Source organism: Alligator sinensis, unplaced genomic scaffold (genome assembly GCF_000455745.1).
Source record: "Alligator sinensis unplaced genomic scaffold, ASM45574v1 scaffold266_1, whole genome shotgun sequence".
Taxonomy (NCBI): domain Eukaryota; kingdom Metazoa; phylum Chordata; order Crocodylia; family Alligatoridae; genus Alligator; species Alligator sinensis.
Window position 1 is genome coordinate 1,347,397 of NW_005842362.1, and position 18,791 is coordinate 1,366,187.

General features: G+C 42.0%; 1 protein-coding gene across 1 annotated transcript in view; it reads left to right on the top strand.

Moving 5' to 3' along the window:
- DISP1 (dispatched RND transporter family member 1) overlaps positions 1–18,791 on the top strand; it is a 123,774-nt gene that overhangs the window by 103,953 nt on the left and 1,030 nt on the right. The window contains 5 exon segments of the mRNA XM_025210637.1: positions 29–152; positions 1,739–1,866; positions 3,934–4,031; positions 6,004–6,101; positions 15,337–18,789. Coding sequence (XP_025066422.1) covers positions 29–152; positions 1,739–1,866; positions 3,934–4,031; positions 6,004–6,101; positions 15,337–18,789 — 3,901 coding nt within the window.

The following is an 18,791-nucleotide window of genomic DNA, read 5'->3' on the forward strand; positions in this document are numbered from 1 at the left end:
TGCTAAGATGTATTTTCTTTCCCTGTAGCTATGCAGCACTGATAGCTGACTGGCCTGTGGTGGTTTTAGGCATGTGTACTGTGTTAATAGTGGTGTGTGCATTGGTTGGAATATTAGTTCCAGATCTTCCAGACTTTTCTGATCCATTGCTGGTAGGTAAATATCCACCTTATGTACTGTGAAATAATTGATTCTACTGTATTCTGTCTCTAGCAGTAATGTTAAGCAGGTAAATACAGGTCTGTTCAAATTAAAACCAGACATTCAAGCATGTTTCATCTTTGGGGACAACTAGGTCCAAGATTTCCAATCCATATTTTTCAAAGGATTGGAGCAACTACAGGATTTGTGATACTTAACAAAAAATAAAATCTGAACTCCTTGCTTCCCACCCTACCCTTTCTGCAGTATGTCTGGAACACTAAAGCACTGCAGGCCACAAGCACAGACAGTCACCAGCAGTAACCTCGTTATCCCCTGTTCCTCACTTCTGGCTTGTCTGTACTCCCTTCCTCTCTCTGCTGCTATAAAGGAGGAGATATGTAGTTCACAGACCAATTTTCTGAAGGTGCAAGGGAATCTGCTATGCATCTTAGTACTCAGAATAAGAGCATAAAATTTCTCTTATTTTTGAGAAATAAAAAGGCTTTGGTGTGGGCTGCAAAGGATAACGTAGATGGGAGAAGCGTGCTTCACATGGCTAAAGACTGGTTGAGGATAACATTTGCACTATCCTTCTGGGGGTAGAGAAGTGTGAGACAAAACATACTGTATTTTCTCACATACAACATGCCCCCAAATGAAACACACATCTTGCTTTTAGAAGGCAGAATGAAAAGAAAAATAAAGATTTTTCTGCAGTCATGGCTAGCTTTGTGGCTAACGGTGATTGTACATGTGATAGTTGTCATGATGGACACATGACAAAAATGTAATTTGTATGGCTTAATGGTGTCACGCATTAAACGTGAGCAAGTTTGGGGAGTTTTAAATAACTTTGCAGTGTTGCAAACTGAACGATATCTGGATGTAGTTTGGTTTGTAGGGTTGCAAATTGCAACAGTGCAGCTATCAGCTCATCCCCCGGCCGTGTGAGAGGTGGGAAGGCTCCACAGAAAGGAAGGATCAGGCCCCTCGCCGCTTCTGCCTTTAGGAGATGGTTTAGAAATAGCACATCCTGACCATATGCAGGGGGTTGGACTAGTTGACCCATGAAGTCCCTTTCAACCTTATGATTCTACAGAAAAGCATATCCACACACTGGGCATGTCTACATCAGATGCTTACTGGGCAGTAGCCTAAGAATGCTGCGCAGTAGTGTGCCAGGCAAAAACCATGCTAATATGCTACTGTGCAGTGTTATTAGGCTACTGTACAGTAAGTGTCACTAAAAACTCATGTGCCAATGCTACTGTGCAGTAGTGCATGCTACTGTGCATTGAATCGGTACTTGTTAACTAAGTATTAAACTTAATGCGCAGTAACTACGGTGTATTAATGAATGTGTAGGCATGCCCACTGAGTGCTAAGAGCTAATTTACTAATTGTTTAAGCAGACTTGTGGCAGCAGGTCTTTATTGTATCAGACCATCCCATTACAAAGCAATTCATCTCTAAATTAGAAGTTGGGAGTAACTGCTTTATAATGAACACTGTCCATCAATTTGCTGTTCAAATATTCTACTCTTCTGTTAAAGCAACAGAATGAAATATACTGTTCTGTGCTGTTCTGTCTTAGGGTTTTGAACCAAGAGGAACTGCAATAGGGCAGAGATTGGTCACATGGAATAATATGGTGAAAAATACAGGTTATAAAGCAACACTGGCAAACTATCCCTTTAAATATGCAGATGAACAAGCTAAAAGGTAAGATTTTTTTAAACACAGTCCTGCTAGTTATTACCAGGGACCTAATGAAATTGTGATTTTGTAATTTCTGCAGAAACTGCTAAATTGGTAGGTCCCCCATGAAAAAGCCTGGTCCCCACAAGCAGGGGGTGGGACACGACGAGGGGGGGAGCAGCAAACAGAAAATGGTGGGAAGCCCTGGCATCTTGAAGATACAGGGGGGGAAAAGGGAAGGGAAGGGAGAGGGAGATTTTCAAGGCAGTGTGTCGCGGATCACCAGTGTCTCTGGCTAAGGGACCCCAGATGTCCTGCCCCTCCCAAGGAAAGATAGATGGTCTCCTACAGGCTTGATTGGCTGCAGGGCCCCAGAAGACCCACCTAGGGTGACCACCCATCCATAACTGGGCAGGACAATCCTTGGAATGGGAATCTCAAGTCCCAGACCCAGGTTGCATGACTCCAGGACAGCATTTGTCCCGGATTCACAGTGTCATGCAGGGATCCACCAGAAATGGCAAGTTTCTCCTTGCAGGCTGGCAGTGTTCCGGTCTGCAAGGGGCTGCTGGGAGTGGGGCACAGGGGGCTCCATGTGAATGTGCGTGCCTGCACACATGCATGTGGCTGGGAATACAGCTGGGCAGCTTGAAGAGCAGCTTCTTGTAGGTATGTCTTTGCAGGGAAGAGGGTATGGGATGGGGGCTTGGGGCAGATCAAGGCTTCAAGGTGAGGGAGGGATTGGGACAGGGGCTGGGGCGGGGGCTGGGGGGGGGGGCGATGCCCAGCCAAGGCAGTGCATGGGGCTGGGGTGTGGAGTGGGACGGAGGCATGGGCAGCTCATCCAGGAGATGCAGGGCATGGGGGGGCAGCTCCCCACTGCTGTGCACACCCCCTGGCGGTGCATGGGGGCCACATGCGCCCGCAGATTTGGGGGGGAGCAGATGTGGACTGCCTCATGTGGCCATGGGGCTCCCTACCCTGCTGCCTTCCCCTGGGAGTCCCGAGCTGCCATGGCAACACACCCTGTGACCACCTGGCAGCGGTGGACAGCAGGGACAGCAGTGGTATGGAGTTGTGCCCCCTGCTGCTGCCCAGCAGGCAGGTGGCATGTGGCTGACAGGGGGCTCCTAGGGGAAGGGCAGCAGAGCAGGGAGCCTCGAGTCCGCAGCAGGCAGCCCACATCTGCCCCGCTCTACTCCACTCTGCTTCAGCCATGTGGCCCCTGGAGGCGGTGGGGGAGAGGAGAGGGAAGCAGGCGTGTGTCCCACCTTTACATTTTAAAAAGGCGGTCACCCTAGTCCCACCTCTCCCCAGAGATTGACAGATGGCTATCTGTCAGTCTCCGGAGAGGGGCAGGACTTCTGCAGCCCCTTGGCCAATCACAGGTGTGGGTGGGGCCCACCGCACTTCTTTGCAAAAATGGCGACCGGCGCCACACAAGCCACAAAGTGGGGCAGCCGTCCTGATTTTGGTAGGTCCATATTTATTACTTTACCTTGCTGAAACAACCTAATACAGTGCCCACTGAATGCAATGAATATACTTACATTTTAACAACCCTTGCAAGCAGCAGGGTGCTGACCACCATTGTCCCCCTGCTTTACCTGTGGCAAGCTTGGGTGCTATGCCTTTTAGTTGTGTGACAGGAGGTTGGTTGTGTAGTTTTAGTAACAGGCTAAACACGGGTTTATATGGGATAGTTTTGATAGGATGATTCTTCAAGTAGGGGGTTAGACTTAGATGACCTCCAAGAGATCTCTTCCAGCCCCACTCTTCTCTGATTCTGGGATTGACTTCAGTAGACATTAGTTCAGATTCCCTTTACATTCCTTAAGGCCTGCCCTATGGAGTGAGCCTGAAGAGAGGCTTTGATAAATTTTCCTCATCATGTACAGTAAATTTAACGGAACAGTTTAGAATGACTCATGCTTGGTTTTCTCTTTGAACTGCGAACGAATTTCATCGTTAATATCAAGACCGTTTTCCCTTAAATTCCCTAGCAACAAAAGTATGACAAGCTATTAAAATATGTAATTATGTTGGTCACTCCTTTTCAGAAATAAGATAAAATTGTTTCCCCTCTTATAGTCATCGGGATGACAGATGGTCAGACGATCACTATGAAAGAGAGAAGAGGCAAGCAGACTGGAACTTCCACAAAGACAGCTTTTTCTGCGATATTCCAAGTGAGTTGAGTGGTATTAATGCAAGTCTGAAGATTGCTACCAGTTTGGAATGATTTCTAAGATGTTCTCTCAGAGAAAATGTCATATTATTAGACAAGGGGATCTTGCTCCTTATAGTCCTGTAGAATTTTTTTTTGAGCCAAGCACTGAAAAATTTTGATCAATTAACATTTTGTACTCCTTAATGCCTCCCATCAATTACTGCACTTCTTTCTTTTCCTTTGAGAGCATTAATGAAAGGGGTTTTAAATTGTTGACAACCCAAAATAAGTACGTTTATTTTAGTTTAAAATTTAAAATGTGTTTTTTCTTATGTTCTTGCTAGATGTCTCAGACATCAGATTTTGCTACAAATTTAGGGTTTGCAATAACAATAATAATCAAGCTTTTACAAAGCCAAAGGCCAATGGAATCTTTCAGTTAGATGTATTGTGTACAATAGTAAGGTAATTTTAACAAATAGCAGTTTGCAGCTTTTAGAAGGCACTTAATGTAACATTTTGTTAAACTCCTTTTTGACAGGTACTAGGTGTTGTTATGTGATTATACTGCCCTTACACATCAGCTGTAATCTTGATTTAGCACCTCTGGGTGTTACTGTAACGCGCACAAATAACAGAATAGAGTACGAGATTGCCTAGAAATTGACTAATTTTCTTTCATTGCCCAGACTGAGAGCTGTAACAAGTAAATACTATTGTGAAAAATAAAATGCATGTAATTTTTTTTTCAGTTCTGGTGGGTGTTATTTTCAGCTTACACAACAAAATTTGGCTCAGGTCATCCTTTCTGCTTCCTTGACCGGGCATATTTTAGACCAAGCAGATTTCTCCTGAGAAGGCGCTAATATGCTTTCTCTTAAAACCCACTAAGTATTAATACAGTTGAGAGTGACACTGATTGCTACTGTCCTAGCTCTGACTTGTTCTTCACAGTGCCAGGGACTTTAGGAGTGGCAATATATCTGATGAAGGAACCATGTTCCCGTGAGTTAAATTGCCAGGTAATCACGAAGAAAACAGACTATCAAATTTTGGACCCTTCCTTACTCTCCCACTCTTAGTTCCTGGTGTCTCTCCTTTTGTGCAGGATCAGGAGAGTATGAGAGATTTGGGCTCCCTGCCCATAAAGCACTTATTGAAACCTCCTGAATCTTGGCGTATCATTCTATAGGCCGTCTGTTTGTTAAAAGTATTATTTTTAATCTGATGAAGAATCTTAACTATTTTCCATAGTAATGTACGCACACGCACACACACAGTGTATATTTCTGGTTTAGCTAAACATGAAATTCTGGTTGCCACAGAGTCATGACTCTGCATTACTGAAAGCTGTTTCTGATAACTGTAGTTTAATGTTTTTTATTGATAAATTCAGCTTAGTTTAATAGAAGGATTTGTTTTCATTAGGCCTAATTAACTTAAAAAATGCAGATATTTTAAAAATATATGACCCCAAAGACTTCCAGGGACTTCACTATGAAGTCAGCTCCTAAAGCGAAGACATTTTCAGAGATGTCCTTTTAATTATTTTTGCTAAGCTTGTCTCACTAAAACAGACCTTGATTATATTAACTGTCTCACTACCATGCTGTAATGAATTAGTAGCCTTGAATCGTTTTCTGATGACACCTTTCAATTTTTGTTCATTCCTCCTTGCCACACTTCTAAATATTTCCAGTCTAGAATATTGTCTTTTGAACTTCTACATTGTATAAAATTCAGTAAAGTTAGAAGACTGAAGCTTAGTGAGCTCTTTCAGCTTTAAGTTCTTAAAAGAAACGGAAGCTTTTACAAAGACTTTTATCTTTCAGATCAAATGATCACTTTCACTCTAGAAAAAGGTGGCTTCCTACATTCAAATAAATATTCTGAAGGTGTACAGAATTGATATTTGAATTACAGACATATGCTTCAGTCTGTGAAACTGGACATATGTGAATAATTCATAAACCCTCTTACTCTATTTCCAGGTGATCGCTATTCACGGGTGGTGTTTACTTCAACAGAAGGAGAAAACTTGTGGAATTTGCATGCAATTAAATCCATGTGCAGTGTAGATAATATGAGGGTAAGTAAAGAAAACTTTTGGTGTGCTTGGTGCACCTGAAAATGTGCATTTGAAACTACTTGTGGTGGAGACCATTTTATCTAATAGCAGTGGTTTATTTGCTGCAAAATGAGTACACCTTACGCAAACAGAATTTTGCAGGCGGCTTTGCCTTTAAGGATCAGATTATGGATAACTTTTTTCTCTTTTTGGACCTTAAATCCTATTCACTTAGTAGTCCAGTTTTTTGTTTTCCAAAAGAAGGAAAGGTTTTCATTTTCCCCTCACTTTTATTCCCCTTGCGGCAATCTGTCAGCATCTACATTATGTTCTGCATGCTTCTCTTGAAGCCTGTGGGTCATTTAAGCTATGAACTCAAAAGAGAATAGGTTGGCAACAGGCACATCAAAGGGGCACAAAAGCAGTTTCTGGGCAAATAGCAAAAGTAATCAAATCCAGACTGTGGTGTTCTAAGATCAGTGTTAACGTCTTTCTAAAAATAGGAGAGAATGAAAGGAGACACTTGGGCCTTGTCAGGCCAGCCAGTGGATTTTTTCCCCTTGATAGTGTAGGTAGAGCCTTGCTCTTTTATTTATTACTTGAAAGAAGAGAAATGACAAGGAGCAAGGGTTGTGTTCAGGAATTGTAGTAGTTGCTCTTTTTTTGTATTTAGAATTTAAGTATCAATCTCAATTATGTGTTGGTTTCAACTAATGGATGTTAACTGATACTCATGAAGTCCTGGGTGAACTAAAGAGCCTAGTGCATTCAGGCAGCAAGCCTATAAAATATAAGACAGTCAATTGCTGAAGCATGCTTCTGTGCTTTCAGTTGAAATGCATCCATAAATATTTGCAAACTTGCAGACCTGGCATAGAAGTTATTTTAGGTTGCATTTTTCATTTTCTCTTAATAGCAATCTGTTGATTTGCTGGGATTGAATGGCCGTTACCTTTTTCCCACCTAAACACAATTTCCGTCAACCAGTTAATCTAATAAATGCGTCAAAGGCATTTAACTGTGCTTTTTTCAAGATTGTGATATTCCATGAAGAACTGACTTGTTTATCACTTGTTTCACCTTAAACTAGGCTCTCTTTCTTCCCTATTCATCTTGCTTACCTAGGATTCTGAGCTTCCCAATATAATAACTGTATTTGTTTGCAGTCACTTGTGTTAAAAAAAATAATCTTTCTGAAATTAACAATACTGAGGAGACACTGGGTTTCTATAGTTCCTCCAATTTTTGTAGAAGCCAGTGCAGTACTTTTGAAGTTAAGTTTGACAATTTTACTTGTATGGGGTGTGGCAGAAGGCCACCTCTGTTTCTCCCCAAAAACTCTGCTCTGACAATTTGGTTTGTATGGGCCCTGCAGAGGGTATACACCTTACCCTATCTTTTTAGGTAACCTGAGCTGGAGACATTCCTGAGGGAGGGGGGGAACCTGCTCCCTTTGCCTACGTGACTGGCATCACATGCCTAGGTGAGGGGCTTGGGCTCTGTAGTGGGCTAGAGACTGCCAGTCTGCCCAGCAACCAGTGATGCATTTCAAATTGACTGGCTGGCAGCCAACAGGTGCTGGCCTCCGTTGGACCAGGTATATGAGGTCATAAGGGCTATATAAGTTAAGGACTGCCCAGGAGGAGCAGCAGTAGCCATGATGAAAACTCAGAGAGAGAGAAGAGCTGGACCATCTGAAACTTGCTCGCTCTCTCTCAAAACTCATGATTAATGAACTGCCTGCCTCCAGAGGAAATCTCCACCTGCCTCTGAATGATACTTGTGAGTAAGCTACCTGAGATCTAACTAGATGTATAGCTTGCCGTAACTCAGATGCGTGATCAAAGGCTACCCCAGCCACCCTGCTTGCTTTATGGGATTTCTCTGATACTACTCAATGCTTTACCCTATTCCAACCCTACTCCTTGTAACCAATAAAGTTCTCCTTTGTACCTAGTGTGGGAGACTGATTGGGAGTGGGTCTAGATTATGCCTTGGGGTCCCCTTGGTTCAGCTGACTAAGGGAGACCACTACTTGGGGTTCAGACTGAGGGAAGGACCCCAAGTTCTTGAAGTGAGTCGAGTACCCTTGAAGGCTACTGGGCCTGTGTTTCCCAGGGGACATCCTGCCAGAATCAAGCCCATCCCTGGATGGTGACAGCTCTACCCCCAGGCTAGCGGATGTGCTCCAGAAAAGGGAGGGGCCCCCAGGGAGGCACTCAGAGCCTGGAAGGTGGTCAGGCGCAGTGAGTTGGGTGGCTCAGTGCAGGAGCACCCCCTACAGGCCCACCACACGGGGCACTTTACAAACTGTATAGTTTTAATTCTGCAATATAAACTAAGCGTAACTAAATTATGCTACATAAGAGCTCTAAATGTGCTGTATTTTCTTGCATACAACAGGCCCTACAATATGCCATATTAAAATTAACCCTTCCAGATTGGGTCACATGTGGGGACCCAGTGGGGAAGCTGACTTTCTGCCTGGGATGAAAACACCATGCTTTGATTCCTGCTCCACAGTGCAGCAGCAGTCACATTACTATTTAGGCATCTGAGGGGGTTGATTTAATGGCTCATTGTTCTTTCCCCTCCTTCTCCCCCCACCCCCAAGGTATTACTAATTACCTCTCCTTTTTAATGGCCTTGATGTTCCACTAAGCAAGCTAACCTTTCTTAGGGCAATTTTGCTGTCTGCTACCTGCTCCAGTTCTTTCTCCTCCTGTTTCACAGCCTTGGAGACTTTTTAGCTTTTTTTCAAAATCATTGATTTGCCCGTGCTAGTCTTTGGCATCAGGTAGAGAGGGTGAGCCAGCTGAAGATTAGGCTGTCTCCCTGCTCTATCTGGCCATAACTCCAGAATTCTTTTTAATTCATTCTGGCATTCAAAAACAAGGTATGTGTTACTGTAGTTTCTCATTTACAACACATCCCAGAATGTAATATGCACCTTGTTTTCAGCATTTTAAAGAGGAAAGAATATAAAGGACATAATCTTACTAAACAGTTTTTAAAATGTAGTTAAACTGCCAGGTCCCTAGCATAACTAACAAAGCATTAGGAAAGTATGGCTTAATACTTAACACAACAAAACCTTATCTCAATAACATAGAAGCTAAAATAGGTATTGTACATCAATATTTGTATCTGACATAAATAGGAAACAAGTTTCTGTATAAGCAAATGAAAACAGTTTGGTACTTGTCTATTTAAAAGTCACAATTGCCAAAGTGTAGTGAGCTTTTTCCAAGACAGAATCAAGTAATTCTATTTTAAGGAAAAACATCATCTAATACAAATCCATAAAAACATCTTTCCCTTTTTTATAAAAAATATGTTTGGATACTATGATGAATGCTTCAGCAATATATGTAGATATACAAATATTTACAAAAAGATAAATTGCGGAAGCACTCCTCCCAGAATCACAGTGTGGGTTTAGGACATCAAGAGGCACAACTGACATGATTTTTGCAGTTTCCAGCTGCAGGAAAAATGCTAGGAACATCATAAACTCTTCATGACCTTCTTTGACCTCATGAAAACTTTGACTTTCTCACCCAAGAAGTACTGTGGGAGGATCCTTCTGAAGTATGAATCACTGAACTTCATCACCATTCTTTGCCTTCTCTGTGACAGTATGTAAGTGGTTGTTCTCAGTAATGGATCTATCACAGATTCCTTTGAGGTTAAGATGCGAGTTAAGCAAGACTGCATCATCACTCCAACACTCAGTCATCAAGCTCCAGTCGCTAATGATTCTGTAGTCTGCTCAGTTGGAAGCAGACCTTCAGGCAATCATCGTTGTCTTTACTGAGGCATACAGGAATATGGGACTGATGCTGAACATTCAGAAGACGAAAGTCCTCCATCAGCAAGTTCTTAATAACCAGTCCCCAGCTCTGGTAATTCAGATTCACAGTGAGACTCTGGAGAACACTGAGTATCTCTCGTACCTCAGAAGCCATCTCTCACAGAAGGCTGACATTGACAAAGAAATCCGGCATCACCTCAGATGTGTAAGTGTAACCTTCAAATGCCTGAGGAAATGGTGTTCAAAGATTGCAACATCAGATCTGAAACCAAGTTGTTGAAAGAGTACCATCAACACCGCCTGCCGAAGATCTTTCAAATCCAGTGGGAAGATAGATGCACCAACATTAGCATCCCCTTACAAGCAAACACTATGAACATTGAAGCGATGATCATCCAACATCAACTTCTCTGGGCCAGCCGTATCATCCAGATGTCTGAATCCAGACTCCCAAAGCCAGCCCAGTCAAGGCATATGCTCAAGAGGAGGGCAGAGAAAGCACTTCAAGGACATCCTCAAGGCCAACTTGAAAAAGTACAACATTGACATCAACCTTGGGAGACTGTTGCCTGGGTCTGCTCCAAATTAAGTAAGAATCTTGCTGCAAGGATCTCAGTATTTTGAAACCTATGACGACAACAGGAGACAGAAAAGTGGTAGTGGCAGAAACAGCAGGTCATGGACCGAATTAAGAATCCAGAGCCACCCACTCTGGACAAAAACATGTGCCTAAATTGCAGTAGAGTGTTGATTCCAGATCAGCGTCATCAGCCGTCTTCACACCCACAGATAAAACCATCCTGGAAAATAGTTATCCTTGACTGTGAGAGATTACCAAAGAAGAGAGAGATAAATATTTATAAAAAGATAAATTTGACTACAGAAAATCTAATGCTTTGGACATTCTTGTACTTGTAACCGGGCTTTGTATTAAAGCTTGTAATCATTAAAGAGCAAGTTGGATAGCACAGTGACTTATATATAGGAAGTTGGTAGTTTTGCTAGATTAGCTACTGAGGGGTTTAAGGTATAACTTGATCAGAACAGGTGTAATTATTATCTGTATATATGTAGCACATTTTAAACTAGATGCCAGTTGCTGAGGCAGCCTGGACAAAAGCTATGTTTCCTAACAAAATTACTTCTAAATAGCTTATGTTTAATCCATTTCTTCTCAAATATTTGTTGTAGCTCATGAATGCGTCTTGTTTCCATTGTACTAGTGTTTTGTTAACAGGTGGCCTCTTAAAATGGGTGCTGACTCGCACTGGTACTAATCACAAGAAATCAAGGTCTTCACTGACCATTTGTTTTTTCTTACCTGGTCTTTTTTTCTGTCCGTTGGTCATACTTCTGTTAAATCTGTGCCTAGTTAAAGGCCCCAATTCTGTTTCTGTTTAAATCAGCAGCAAAACTTTAATTAAATTCAAGGGAAAATCTGGCATAACTTTTAGAAGTTATAGAGAAATGCAGACTTAGGTTTTCATATCTTTTTATTGATAGACAGAACTTCTGCACCAAATTGTTTGCATGGGCTAAATAAATATCATGCCTGTCAATTGAAGAAGAGAATTTTTAAATTATATTTCCAGCTGCTTAGGCTTCAAATGCAAATGATTAATTTCCCTTTTACCTGCTAGACATCTGACGCATAGTTGCTGGCAGAGCAAGCAAGAGGATTCTGACTCTGCGGTCCAAGGAGGAGAGCCCTGCTTTTGGCAGGGGGAGAAAGTTGCATTCTGGCTCCTGCTCCCAAACCATTTTACCCAGTGACTCTTTAATGCCTGGTACACCACACACTGACGTATATCAGGACCCATGCTATTTTAAGTCATGGGACCATTCTGCATTACATTTTAGTAACAGAGGGTAGTATCTGGCCCAGTGGAATTGTATCCCTGTTAGTGGGAAGAGGCCCTGGCCTGCAGTGATCTATTAACAAAGGAGTTGCCAATAATTATGATGCCCACTCCAGCATTTTGTGTAAGCTGAATGTGTGGTGGGAGTTGTCACAGAAGTGTAATTTCAGGAAAGATGAGACAAAGGTGAGGTGCATTAGTATCAGAGCTGGACTGTGCAGAGGTATTGTATACATGTGGGTTTTCCTTTCCTGAAAGGAAAGTCTTTGAGATCTGCTACTACCAGCCCACCAGATTTTCTTCTGTCTAAACATAGGCACACACTTTTTCCTGTAAGGGATTCTGAGTTGTTCCTTCCAAGGAAAGTCTCCTTCATGAAATAGTACTATAATGTGGACCGTCGCTTCAGTCTGATCTTCTGTTCTAGTCCCACAGGAAGGACTTTTCTTCAGATGATGTAACACCTCCTTGGTGTTGCATCTTCTGTACAGGAAGGACTTTTCTTCAGATGATGTAACACCTCCTTGGTGTTACATCATCTGGTGTTTCAAGCTCTCTGGGGGCAGAGAGGTTGAAACCTGCTCTCTGTCCCCAGTGCTGGTTATGCAGTTTTCCCAACAACTTGGTAATGCAAAAATGCAAAAACAAAATAAAATTGTACTGAAAGCAAGGGTTGCCTTTCCTGCCAAGGCAGCATCCATCTCCCTGAGTTACAATCTGGTTCTCAGGTTCCCTCTTTCTCGCCCTTCTTTCCTTCTTAGCTCCTTCCTTTCCCTTAGAGGAACAATGGAAAAAATCCTAGTTATATCCAGTTCGCTCTTCCTTTAAGGATCCACTCTCTGCCACTGTGTGACAAGAGATACTGGACAAGATGGAACTGCGGTCTGACCCAGTAAATGGCAGTTCTTATGTTTTTATGTAGTTATCCAGTGGCTAGCTTCAACATGAAGGTGCACCCCATAAAATTCTGCCCGAGCCATCTTGAGCGTGCTTGGGCTATTTTAATGACATGTTTTCGTCACACTTAGGGCTCTATCCTGCAGCTGTTCAGCACATGGCAGTTCTCTAACCTTCCATGGAAATTCCATATGCAGGATGGCTATAGGATTGGGCCCTGAATTTTTCATGACCAGAATTTTAAAAATTGCTTCCTTTCCCACATCAGTTACAGGAAGTTTTCCTCACTGCTCATACACTGTTGTTTTTATAAACTTCAAAGATTGCAAAATATTTCCCAAGGGGGTTACTTCCAAATCCAGAGTGCAGGCCTGTGTCACCAGGCAGATCCATTTGGCATAGAGACCTCCATCTGAGGTGTCTCAGTAACAAATGGAGATGTTAATAGTGTTAATGTTAATAACGCAGCTGGCCTGGCCACTTTACAAAGTCCTCAGCAATGTCTTTTGATCAGCCAGTGTAATTGTGCCCAATCCTGCAGTGCTCTAATATTTTGTAAATAATATTTTTATCTAGTACTGTACTTTAAGTCATTCCAGAATACATTTTATTGTTTGAATTTCACGATTCAGCTACCATCTCATGTTACTTTATCTTTGGCAAGTTATTCTACCAACCAATATTTATAGCTTGTAGTGAGTATTAAAAATAGTATATAAACTTCTTTGTCCTATCTCGAAGTTGAATATGCAGAGAAAACAATAATATGATCTTTCCCTCCAAGTTTGCCTGGCTGCATGTTATATCCTCAAAGGATACATCTGGAGATGTGCCATGAAAAATACAAATATGCTGTTCCAGTGCTTCCTTTTATTTATTAGGTTGTTCAGTTTTTCCTGAGTTTGCATGTGTGAGTGTTTTTATCTGGAAACAATCAAATGTGAATTATCCTGTTTTTATGGAATGCCAGGTTCTTCTAGTCCAGAAACTGTTTGACAAAATTAAGCCCATATTAAGACTTTTAAAAGTACTATGAGCATCTCAAATTCTGAATTTTAATTGTATTATAAATGATCACTGATAATAAGCAAGAGTAATTACAACACAAGTAAAAATCAGCATGCCTTCAGTTTAACTGACCTGAAACCTTCATGGATAAAGGTTGCAGAATCCTGTCCTGGAAATCCATAAACACATATGACTTTACTTGAAGAGACTGTGCATAGGAACAAAGCTATGCCTGTTCTAAATTGTTTGTAAATAGGTTTCAGCTCATTGCACTTTGCAAACCAGGTGTTTTGACTAGCAAAATATATGGGGTACTTAAGAGACTTAGATCCTGTGGGCTTCAGCAAGCTTTTGTGTCCTGTCCACTTGAGAAAATTTACTGGTTTAACTTCATTGCTTAAGAAATTGATGTCACTAAATTAGTGTGGTCTCTTTTCATGGGTGCCATTACTTTGACTGAAGAGTGCTATGTAATGATTTAGCTAACACTGTGAGTCCTTACAAGCTTCAGCTAATTCAATATAAGGCTTTCTGAAACTGAAATAAAGATGTTGTGCTAATTGAACTAAATTACTTTCTTAACCAAAGAGGTTAAATTGGTATAACTTTAACTCATGTACAAGCCCTTAGAGCAGTGGTGCTCAACTTTTTAAGCAGCAAGCCAAATGTTTGTGACCTGCCTGCATTGTGAGCTACCCCTTCCCTCTGGCAGGGTTGGGGGCAGGAGGGAGGGTGTGTGGAAGGAAGGTGGCTGCCAATGTCAGAAAGAGGGAGGGAAGAAGAGAGCTTACCTCCAGTAAAAGTATCTGCATAGGGGAGAAGGAAGGGAGAAAGCAGGTTGGGCTGTGTAGGGCTTCAGTGGTATTGCACAAGGCAGGGAAGGGGACATGCTGGGCCGAGCTGTTTGCCACTGGTCTCCTGTTCCCCATGCCATGGGCTGAATCCAGTCACTTCAGGAACTGTGTCTGTCCCACTGGCTGTAGGTTGAGCAGCACTGCTTTAGGGTCATGCAGGGCCTGTTCCACAGGCTAATTTAATTTGGAAAAAAGCACCACTGGCTGCATAAAGGCAGAAAACTCTTTTGTACAGAAGGGGTTGTGGACAAGGACATTTGTGACAGCATTCTTTGTTTCAGAACTATCCCATCCTTTCTTGCTGGAGCTGTCATAATCCCTGCAGCTTCTCTGATCCTCTTTACAGGGTCTCAAGAGGGGTGAAAGGAAACTAAATAACCTCCAGGCAACTCAGTATTTTAAAATACTCTCTTTGAGGCAATAGAGGAGAACTAAACTCTAGTTGTGGGGAATGAATCAGTGCATCTCCAAGCAATGGATTTTCATTTATAAAATATTATATAGTCTTAAAACTTCTGAGCATTTAGGTCTAATTACATGATTGGTTATACAGGTGTTTCACTGTCATGACACTGTTATTCATCAGGGATTTGCTCCTTCTTTACGTTGGTGTAACATAAGGAGAGGTTGAGGTGTTGTGTGTGTGTGATATACAATTCAAAGTGTTGGCAGCAGAGTGCCATGGGGTGACACTTTCATTCCCTCTAGATAAACTTGCCTTAGAAATACTTCTAATTTAATAACAAAAAGCAAACATCCCCCTCCCATTTAAAACAGACTTTAGCCTTAGTATTCTAATTCTCCATATGTCTGTCCCTATACAGATAAGATCTCACTCCCAGTTCGGTGATCTCTGCCAGAGGACCACTGCTGCCTCATGCTGCCCCAGCTGGACACTGGGCAACTATATTGCCATTCTGAATAACAGATCAACATGTCAAAAAATTGTAGAACGAGATGTTTCTCATACCCTAAAGCTGCTTCGAACATGTGCCAAATACTATTACAATGGAACCCTGGGGCCAGACTGCTGGGACATGGCAGCCAGAAGGAAGGACCAACTCAAGTGTACAAACGTGCCTCGTAAATGTACAAAGTACAATGCTGTTTATCAGATCCTCCACTATCTAGTAGACAAAGATTTCCTAAACCCAAAGACTGTTGACTACGTCTTACCAGCTTTAAAGTACAGCATGCTCTTCTCTCCAACAGAAAAAGGAGAAAGCATGATGAACATTTACCTGGATAATTTTGAGAACTGGAACTCTTCTGATGGTATAACCACCATCACAGGGATTGAGTTTGGAATAAAACATAGCTTGTTTCAAGATTACCTGTTAATGGATACTGTGTATCCTGCCATAGCCATTGTAATTGTGCTCTTAGTCATGTGTGTATACACTAAGTCCATGTTTATCACGCTGATGACCATGTTTGCAATAATTAGCTCCTTGATCGTTTCCTATTTTCTGTATCGGGTAGTATTTAATTTTGAGTTTTTCCCTTTTATGAATCTCACTGCATTAATTATTCTTGTTGGAATTGGAGCAGATGATGCCTTTGTCCTCTGTGATGTTTGGAACTACACAAAATTTGATAAATCTCAGACTACAACTTCTGAGACAGTGAGTATCACCTTGCAACATGCTGCTCTTTCCATGTTTGTCACTAGTTTTACCACCGCTGCTGCCTTCTATGCTAATTATGTCAGCAATATCACAGCAATCAGATGTTTTGGTGTTTATGCTGGCACTGCCATATTGGTGAATTATGTTTTAATGGTAACATGGCTACCTGCAGTAGTTGTGTTGCATGAACGGTATCTTCTCAATATATTCAGTTGCTTCAAAAAACCTCAACAGAGGGTATACAGCACCAAAAACTGCTGGACAGTATTGTGCCAAATGGTCCACAAAATAATTTTTGCGGTCTCAGAAGCATCTAGGATATTTTTTGAAAAAGTATTGCCATGCATTGTTATTAAGTTTCGATATATTTGGTTGTTCTGGTTCCTCGCCTTAACTATAGGTGGAGCATATATTGTGTGTGTGAACCCAAAGATGAAATTGCCATCCTTGGAGCTCTCCGAGTTTCAAGTGTTTAGGTCTTCTCACCCTTTTGAACGCTATGATGCTGAGTACAAAAAGCTTTTTATGTTTGAGCGTGTCCACCATGGAGAGGAGCTCCACATGCCAATTACAGTAATCTGGGGTGTTTTTCCAGAAGATAATGGGGACCCTCTAAATCCTAAAAGTAAAGGAAAGCTGAAACTAGACAGCAGTTTTAATATTGCAAGCCCAGCTTCACAGGTCTGGATTTTACATTTCTGCCAGAAGTTAAGAAATCAAACATTCTATTACCAAACTGAAGAACAAGATTTCACAAGCTGCTTTATTGAGACATTTAAGCAATGGATGGAAAATCAGGACTGTGACGAGCCAGCTCTTTATCCCTGCTGCAGCCATTGGAGCTTTCCATACAAGCAGGAAGTCTTTGAATTATGCATCAAGAGGGCCATCATGGAGTTAGAAAGAAGCACTGGGTACCATCTAGACAGCAAAACCCCAGGGCCTCGATTTGACATAAATGACACCATCAGGGCAGTGGTATTGGAGTTCCAAAGCACCTACCTCTTCACACTGGCTTATGAGAAAATGCATCAGTTCTACAAAGAGGTAGACTCATGGATTTCAAATGAGCTTGGTTCTGCTCCTGAGGGCCTAGGCAATGGTTGGTTTGTGAGTAATTTAGAGTTCTATGATCTTCAGGACAGTCTCTCTGATGGTACGCTGATTGCCATGGGTCTTTCAGTTGCTGTTGCGTTTAGTGTAATGCTACTTACAACTTGGAATATAATTATAAGCCTTTATGCAATAGTGTCAATAGCTGGAACTATATTTGTCACTGTTGGTTCTCTGGTTCTTCTTGGATGGGAGCTAAATGTGTTAGAATCTGTCACTATTTCTGTAGCTGTTGGCTTGTCTGTTGACTTTGCTGTTCACTATGGAGTCGCTTACCGCTTAGCTCCTGATGCTGACCGGGAAGGAAAAGTCATCTTCTCTCTTAGCCGCATGGGTTCTGCAATTGCAATGGCTGCTTTAACAACATTTGTAGCTGGAGCAATGATGATGCCCTCTACAGTCTTGGCATATACCCAGCTCGGCACTTTCATGATGCTGATCATGTGCATTAGTTGGGCTTTTGCAACCTTCTTTTTCCAATGCATGTGCCGTTGTCTTGGCCCCCAAGGCACTTGTGGTCAGATTCCTCTACCAAAAAAATTGCAGTGCAGTGCCTTCTCACAAGCTTTTTCAGGAAGCCAAGGAGACAGGGGACAAAAGAAATTGCATTCTGCCAGCAAATATCAGCTGGACTCCTCCAGAGGTCAAAAACCAGAAATGGTGCATGAGCATTATGAGTTAGAGCCTCTGGCATCACATACCAGTAACTGTAATGCACCAGAGAAAGTAACCTATGAAGAAACCCATTTGTGCTCAGAGCATTTCAATGGCAGACCCCAAAACATATGCATGCCTGCACATTCAGCATATAATAGTGAACTGATTAAAAGCATCAAAAACAAAGCTGGCACAACCATGTTACAGTCCTCTGCCGACCAGCATACCTCGCGCCCACTCTTCTCACAGAATAGACAGTGTAGCTGTCCAGATGCGTATAAGCCTATAGATGTGAAATGGAGTCCACATTCATGTCAACAGTTAAGTGAGACTTTGTGCTACCATTGTGTCCCTTCATCTGGAAATTTTGTACCGATCCAAAACTCCGTGGCTCCCCTAAATGCTTTGCAGCAAGCTGCTGAAGGCTGTGTGCACCCTGTCCAACATGTCCTCCACTGCAGTTGCCTTCAAGGGAGACTGAAAAGACCTGTTACGCAGAATTCACTGCCTAGAAATTTTTTTCTCCATTCAATACAACAGTTTCAGACACATGAAAGGATAAATAGGACAGATGTACATAGTCTTCAGACCACGGAGGAGAATGTTAAAACTCTCCCAAAGGCAACAAGCTCTCCACCCTATCTCTGTCAAAGTGCTGGTCCTCATTCTGAATCTGAAGATAATGTATCAAAAAACCAACAGGGATTCTTTACAAACAGAGACCCACGTGATAACAGGAATACAGAAGTAAATGGGAATGAGAACAAGAGAACTTGTATATCAAAGCAGGATAAGAAAACTGAACTTAAGATAGATCAGAATTCATTGCAGAATGATCAGTTTTTGAAGGTTGACCAAAATGATCAGAAACACCTGCTGAA